General features: G+C 40.3%; 1 protein-coding gene across 1 annotated transcript; it reads left to right on the forward strand.

Annotated features, from left to right (window-relative positions):
- The first annotated feature begins 4,886 nt into the window (after positions 1 to 4,886).
- On the forward strand, positions 4,887 to 6,604 carry LOC128648256 (ER lumen protein-retaining receptor 2-like). Its single transcript, XM_053700884.1, has one exon. It carries the CDS (start codon positions 4,997 to 4,999, stop codon positions 5,630 to 5,632), a length of 636 nt encoding a protein of 211 aa, XP_053556859.1. The 5' UTR covers positions 4,887 to 4,996; the 3' UTR covers positions 5,633 to 6,604.
- Positions 6,605 to 8,635: the final 2,031 nt, after the last annotated feature.

Below are 8,635 nucleotides of genomic sequence, written 5' to 3' on the forward strand. Positions count from 1 at the left end.
TCCTCTGATTTACTTGTATCTTCGGAGACAAGTCTGTATAGTCCCCATTCCACTGACTGAGCATGCACAGTTGTAATGGTCTTAGATGAATGCGCGCAAAAGGAACTATGTCCATTGCCGCTACCATCAAACCTATTACTTCCATGCACTGTGCTATGGAAGGAAGAGGAACGGAATGAAGTGTTTGACAAGAGTTTAGAAGTTTTGTTTTTCTGGCCTCTGTCAGAAAAATCCTCATTTCTAAGGAGTCTATTATTGTTCCCAAGAAGGGAACCCTTGTCGACGGAGATAGAGAACTCTTTTCCACGTTCACTTTCCATCCGTGAGATCTGAGAAAGGCCAGGACTATGTCCGTGTGAGCCTTTGCTTGAGGAAGGGACGACGCTTGAATCAGAATGTCGTCCAAGTAAGGTACTACTGCAATGCCCCTTGGTCTTAGCACCGCTAGAAGGGACCCTAGTACCTTTGTGAAAATCCTTGGAGCAGTGGCTAATCCGAAAGGAAGCGCCACGAACTGGTAATGCTTGTCCAGGAATGCGAACCTTAGGAACCGATGATGTTCCTTGTGGATAGGAATATGTAGATACGCATCCTTTAAATCCACCGTGGTCATGAATTGACCTTCCTGGATGGAAGGAAGAATTGTTCGAATGGTTTCCATTTTGAACGATGGAACCTTGAGAAACTTGTTTAAGATCTTGAGATCTAAGATTGGTCTGAACGTTCCCTCTTTTTTGGGAACTATGAACAGATTGGAGTAGAACCCCATCCCTTGTTCTCCTAATGGAACAGGATGAATCACTCCCATTTTTAACAGGTCTTCTACACAATGTAAGAATGCCTGTCTTTTTATGTGGTCTGAAGACAATTGAGACCTGTGGAACCTCCCCCTTGGGGGAAGCCCCTTGAATTCCAGAAGATAACCTTGGGAGACTATTTCTAGTGCCCAAGGATCCAGAACATCTCTTGCCCAAGCCTGAGCGAAGAGAGAGAGTCTGCCCCCCACCAGATCCGGTCCCGGATCGGGGGCCAACATTTCATGCTGTCTTGGTAGCAGTGGCAGGTTTCTTGGCCTGCTTTCCCTTGTTCCAGCCTTGCATTGGTCTCCAGGCTGGCTTGGCTTGAGAAGTATTACCCTCTTGCTTAGAGGACGTAGCACTTGGGGCTGGTCCGTTTCTACGAAAGGGACGAAAATTAGGTTTATTTTTGGCCTTAAAAGACCTATCCTGAGGAAGGGCGTGGCCCTTACCCCCAGTGATATCAGAGATAATCTCTTTCAAGTCAGGGCCAAACAGCGTTTTCCCCTTGAAAGGAATGTTAAGGAGTTTGTTCTTGGAAGACGCATCAGCTGACCAAGATTTCAACCAAAGCGCTCTGCGCGCCACAATAGCAAACCCAGAATTCTTCGCCGCTAACCTAGCCAATTGCAAAGTGGCGTCTAGGGTGAAAGAATTAGCCAATTTGAGAGCACGGATTCTGTCCATAATCTCCTCATAAGGAGGAGAATCACTATCGATCGCCTTTACTAGCTCATCGAACCAGAAACACGCGGCTGTAGTGACAGGGACAATGCATGAAATTGGTTGTAGAAGGTAACCTTGCTGAACAAACATCTTTTTAAGCAAACCTTCTAATTTTTTATCCATAGGATCTTTGAAAGCACAACTATCTTCTATGGGTATAGTGGTGCGTTTGTTTAAAGTAGAAACCGCTCCCTCGACCTTGGGGACTGTCTGCCATAAGTCCTTTCTGGGGTCGACCATAGGAAACAATTTTTTAAATATTGGGGGAGGGACGAAAGGTATACCGGGCCTTTCCCATTCTTTATTTACAATGTCCGCCACTCGCTTGGGTATAGGAAAAGCTTCTGGGAGCCCCGGGACCTCTAGGAACTTGTCCATTTTACATAGTTTCTCTGGGATGATCAAATTCTCACAATCATCCAGAGTGGATAATACCTCCTTAAGCAGAGCGCGGAGATGTTCCAACTTAAATTTAAATGTAATCACATCGGGTTCAGCTTGTTGAGAAATTTTCCCTGAATCTGAAATTTCTCCCTCAGACAAAACCTCCCTGGCCCCCTCAGACTGGTGTAGGGGCATTTCAGAACCATTATCATCAGCGTCCTCATGCTCTTCAGTATCTAAAACAGAGCAGTCGCGCTTACGCTGATAAGTGGGCATTTTGGCTAAAATGTTTTTGATAGAATTATCCATTACAGCCGTTAATTGTTGCATAGTAAGGAGGATTGGCGCGCTAGATGTACTAGGGGCCTCCTGAGTGGGCAAGACTCGTGTAGACGAAGGAGGGAATGATGCAGTACCATGCTTACTCCCCTCACTTGAGGAATCATCTTGGGCATCATTTTCAGTGTCACATAAATCACATTTATTTAAATGAGAAGGAACCTTGGCTTCCCCACATACAGAACACAGTCTATCTGGTAGTTCAGACATGTTAAACAGGCATAAACTTGATAACAAAGTACAAAAAACGTTTTAAAATAAAAACCGTTACTGTCACTTTAAATTTTAAACTGAACACACTTTATTACTGCAATTGCGAAAAAGTATGAAGGAATTGTTCAAAATTCACCAAAATTTCACCACAGTGTCTTAAAGCCCTAAAAGTATTGCACACCAAATTTGGAAGCTTTAACCCTTAAAATAACGGAACCGGAGCCGTTTTTAACTTTAACCCCTTTACAGTCCCTGGTATCTGCTTTGCTGAGACCCAACCAAGCCCAAAGGGGAATACGATACCAAATGACGCCTTCAGAAAGTCTTTTCTATGTATCAGAGCTCCTCACACATGCGACTGCATGTCATGCTTCTCAAAAACAAGTGCGCAATACCGGCGCGAAAATGAGGCTCTGCCTATGATTAGGGAAAGCCCCTAAAGAATAAGGTGTCTAAAACAGTGCCTGCCGATATTATTTTACAAAAATACCCAGATTAAATGATTCCTCAAGGCTAAATATGTGTAATATATGAATCGATTTAGCCCAGAAAATGTCTACAGTCTTAATAAGCCCTTGTGAAGCCCTTATTTACTGTCTGAATAAAAATGGCTTACCGGATCCCATAGGGAAAATGACAGCTTCCAGCATTACATCGTCTTGTTAGAATGTGTCATACCTCAAGCAGCAAAAGACTGCTCACTGTTCCCCCAACTGAAGTTAATTCCTCTCAACAGTCCTGTGTGGAACAGCCATGGATTTTAGTAACGGTTGCTAAAATCATTTTCCTCTTACAAACAGAAATCTTCATCTCTTTTCTGTTTCAGAGTAAATAGTACATACCAGCACTATTTTAAAATAACAAACTCTTGATTGAATAATAAAAACTACAGTTAAAAACTAAAAAACTCTAAGCCATCTCCGTGGAGATGTTGCCTGTACAACGGCAAAGAGAATGACTGGGGTAGGCGGAGCCTAGGAGGGATCATGTGACCAGCTTTGCTGGGCTCTTTGCCATTTCCTGTTGGGGAAGAGAATATCCCACAAGTAAGGATGACGCCGTGGACCGGACACACCTATGTTGGAGAAATAAGCATTACCCCTCTAATATTGGTTAATTACTTTAGTAGTTATGCTGTCTGTGCCTTTGCTGCCTTGTAGCACTAGCTGGCTGCAGAATTGTTTTGTTGTGTACGGTTAAGGTTAACAAGTTACTTGAACTGTTAAAAGGTTTTATATTCAGGTAATATGTGCAATGGGATTACAGTACAGTTGCACTTCTCTTTGTCAAAATTCAAATAACAATATTCTTGTTTGTTAATTGTTTACCAGTACACAACTAAACAATTCTGCAGCCAGCTAGTGCTACAAGGCAGCAGCAAAATCAAACTTGCTTTTATTTTGCTGTCTGTGCCTTTGCTACTGCCTTGTAGCACTCGCTGGCTCTGGCTGCAGAATTGTTTTGTTGCGTACTGTGTTACTTGAACTGTTAAGGTTTTATATTCAGGTAATAATATGTGCAACTGCAATGGGAACACAGTACAGTTGCACTTCTGTTTGTCAAAATTCAAAAAGCAATATTCTTGTTTGTTTATGAAACTTACTTTTATTTATAAAGACGTTACCACAACGGCTAAAAGTAAATTTGTGTCGGTATTCTTTTGTATGTACTATGTTCGAACTTCAAACCTTAATAATAACATTTTTAATCCAGGAGTGAGTGAGTATATATATATATATATATATATATATATATATATATATATATATATATATATATATATATATATATATATATATATATATATATATATATATATATATATATATATATATGAGTTTGGATTGGAAATTCTAGATAAATGCTTAAATAATGCACAATTTAACCCATTAGATTTTAGTTTTAGTCGACTAAAATCGCCAGTACGATTTTAGTCGACTAAAATTCGACCAAAACTAAAACAATTCAGATGACTAAAATACGACTAAAACTAAAATGGCATTTTAGTCAAAAGACTACGACTAAAACAATCAAAATTTGCTGCCAAAATTAACACTGGTGAAGTATTTTCCCATACGTTATGAATTAATTTTGTGGACTCTTACTGCCATTAGAAAGAAAACTAAATGTATGCTTAAGTGATAATTTATTTCATGACTGAGTCCACAAGCCATAACATGTGGGATTAGTGACCAGTCCACTAGGAGGAGGCAAAACACCCCACATTTTTTTAATCAGTCCTGCATTCCCATAATCCCTCAGTCAAATGGCTAAGTGAAAAGGAGAAATTGGAAAAGCAGGAAAGAGAAAGCAGGGTAAGTGAAATGCACACCAACTGCCACCAAGTGTACAACCCCCCGCCCAAAAAAATAACGATTAAACCAGTGCTGAAGATCAGCACTTTAAAATTCACTTTGCTTCGGGCCACGTAGCTCGGCGCTCGCCATTTTAACGGATTAAACTGAGCGGTGGCATCAGCAGCAGTAGTAGGAGTCAGTGCCGGCTGCCCGTGAAGACGTGCTTACTCATTCACCGACATGAACATCTTTAGGTTAACTGGGGACCTGTCCCACCTGGCGGCCATCATCATCCTTCTACTCAAGATATGGAAGACCCGGTCCTGTGCCGGTATTTCGGGGAAGAGTCAGCTCCTGTTTGCCTTGGTGTTCACTACTCGGTACCTGGATCTCTTCACAGCTTTCATATCACTGTACAACACATCTATGAAGCTTATCTACGTTGCCTGTTCATACGCCACAGTCTATCTGATATACATGAAGTTCAAGGCGACCTATGATGGAAATCACGACACATTCCGGATGGAGTTTCTTGTTGTACCTGTTGGGGGGTTAGCGGTGCTGGTCAATCACGACTTTTCCCCTCTAGAGATCCTGTGGACCTTCTCGATCTACCTGGAGTCTGTGGCCATCCTGCCTCAGCTCTTCATGATCAGTAAAACGGGTGAAGCGGAGACAATCACCACACACTACCTGTTCTTCCTTGGCTTGTACCGTGCCTTGTATCTATTCAACTGGATTTGGCGCTACTCGTTTGAAGGCTTCTTTGATCTTATTGCAATAGTGGCTGGAGTGGTGCAAACTATCTTGTACTGTGACTTCTACTTGTATTTTACAAAAGTACTAAAGGGCAAGAAGTTGAGTTTGCCAGCGTAAGTGCCATAGATTGTAACCAGCTGTCCCTTACACCAGTTGGACAGAACAATCATTACCACGAGCAAGAAGTAAGATGCCTGAAGCAGTCAGAAACAATTGTATATGCAGAACCAGTCAGAATTTGTGCTGCCTTAGGAGCCAGAACATCATCCAGTGGCCGATAACACCAACAGCGAAATGGTGACGGCAACCGCGACAGACCAGCTGACTTGTTTTACGCATCTTGCCTTTCCTGTTTTTTATTATGATGTATAAAGGTTTTTTTACATAAAAAAGGTTTCCTGTATTGATCAATTCAATGCACCGTTTCAGTTTAATAGTTGTAAAAGTGAGATTTTTTTTTGGTGAAGTTTACAACTTGGTACAAGTGCAGATCCCCCACCCCTTTAAAAATTCCCTCCACGCAGCAATTTTTTTCTTTTTAACCTGGATATGTTTGTTCCCCTCCCCCTTCCTTGCGGTTTCATTGCTAGTTTATATGTTCTTGATTGGACAATTTGTGCCTATTTTAATTCCAAATTTTTCCTCCGTCATTCCACTAATTTATTTTGCCCAAATTTTTTTTTAAAACCTTCATTTTTTGATTCTTCTGAAATGATCCATGTATGTCTGGTCTATAAACCATTTTTTTTTCTCTCCTTATCTTATACTATTCCTAATGTGAGGAAATGTCCCTTTTTTTTTTTTTTTTTTGCTTTTCTGTCTTTTTAAAGCACAACAATACCAGACTTTTTTTTATTTTTTTTCCAAAATAAAGATGGTCAAATACACGGTGGCTTGTCGAAAAACTTCCCTACAGGTTCTAATTGACCAAAAACAAATTGTATATTGGCATTTTGATATCTAGGCTTTACAGAAGTGTTACTGCTCTAGAAGAGATGAGGTTCACTGTAGACAAATTCATGAAAGAGAAAATATATTCTTGTTTTATAGGAAACATTAATCTTTCATTAAAGGGGAAAAAATTATAAAGGAGTCTCTCAGTTCTTATTATAAATGCATTTTGCCTATTTCGTCTGAGTATCTGAGTTATGAAGATAAGTTTATTGGATGTATTTGCAGAATTTATTTTGTGTTTCTCTAGGTCTTAAAGGGTCAGTGTACTCAGCTAAGCAGGTGTGAAGATTTCATTGTATTCAAAGCTGCTTCCCCAAAACCCTTTCATACACTGGTCTCTCTCCCATCCCCCAAGGACACTGATTTCTGCTGCTGCTTTTTGCTAATTTGTCTTTTCTATAGCCATTGCTGCAGTACTACAATTTATAGTATAGATGGAGGTTTCAACAGGCAAAAGCTATATACAATTTTACCAGCAGGTAAAATGGATATTTGGAAAAATATTAAAGGGGAGAATGTCCCTTTAAGACTTGGTGACACTAAACTTGCATATTTTAGGTCTTTGTTCTTGGTCCCTGCAGTAATTATTAAAAAACATTTTTTAAATAAAAAAAAATAAAAAAAATAAAAAAAAATAAATTCACTTTGCTCTTTGTATGGGGGGGGGAGAACTATTGAAAGACCCAATGTATGCGTTTGTATATAGTTAGTATTGGAATGTGTTTTATGAATTTGTCAAAACTAGCTTCTATGTTTTGAAAAAGGTTTGCTAGTGTTTTTATGTTTAAAATAGTAACTAAGAGAATGACTAGGGATTTAATGGTTTATTATTTTTTTAAAGCAGCATATTTGAAAGAAAAGAAAAAAAAACAGAATTTATGTTTACCTGATAAATTACTTTCTCCAACGGTGTGTCCGGTCCACGGCGTCATCCTTACTTGTGGGATATTCTCTTCCCCAACAGGAAATGGCAAAGAGCCCAGCAAAGCTGGTCACATGATCCCTCCTAGGCTCCGCCTACCCCAGTCATTCGACCGACGTTAAGGAGGAATATTTGCATAGGAGAAACCATATGTTACCGTGGTGACTGTAGTTAAAGAAAATAAATTATCAGACCTGATTAAAAAAACCAGGGCGGGCCGTGGACCGGACACACCGTTGGAGAAAGTAATTTATCAGGTAAACATAAATTCTGTTTTCTCCAACATAGGTGTGTCCGGTCCACGGCGTCATCCTTACTTGTGGGAACCAATACCAAAGCTTTAGGACACGGATGAAGGGAGGGAGCAAATCAGGTCACCTAAATGGAAGGCACCACGGCTTGCAAAACCTTTCTCCCAAAAATAGCCTCAGAAGAAGCAAAAGTATCAAATTTGTAAAATTTAGAAAAAGTGTGCAGTGAAGACCAAGTCGCTGCCTTACATATCTGATCAACAGAAGCCTCGTTCTTGAAGGCCCATGTGGAAGCCACAGCCCTAGTGGAGTGAGCTGTGATTCTTTCAGGAGGCTGCCGTCCGGCAGTCTCATAAGCCAATCGGATAATGCTTTTAATCCAGAAGGAGAGAGAGGTAGAAGTTGCTTTTTGACCTCTCCGTTTACCAGAATAAACAACAAACAAAGACAAAGTTTGTCTGAAATCCTTAGTAGCTGCTAAGTAAAATTTGAGAGCACGAACTACATCCAAGTTGTGCAACAAACGTTCCTTCTTTGAAACTGGATTAGGACACAAAGAAGGCACAACTATCTCCTGGTTAATGTTTTTGTTAGAAACAACTTTTGGAAGAAAACCAGGTTTAGTACGCAAAACCACCTTATCTGCATGGAACACCAGATAAGGAGAAGAACACTGCAGAGCAGATAATTCTGAAACTCTTCTAGCAGAAGAAATTGCAACCAAAAACAAAACTTTCCAAGATAATAACTTAATATCAACGGAATGTAAGGGTTCAAACGGAACCCCCTGAAGAACTGAAAGAACTAGGTTGAGACTCCAAGGAGGAGTCAAAATTTTGTAAACAGGCTTGATTCTAACCAGAGCCTGAACAAAGGCTAGAACATCTGGCACAGCTGCCAGCTTTTTGTGAAGTAACACAGACAAGGCAGAAATCTGTCCCATCAAGGAACTTGCAGATAATCCTTTTTCCAATCCTTCTCGAAGGAAGGATA

The sequence above is a fragment of the Bombina bombina genome, chromosome 2 (assembly GCF_027579735.1).
Source record: "Bombina bombina isolate aBomBom1 chromosome 2, aBomBom1.pri, whole genome shotgun sequence".
Classification (NCBI taxonomy): Eukaryota; Metazoa; Chordata; class Amphibia; order Anura; family Bombinatoridae; genus Bombina; species Bombina bombina.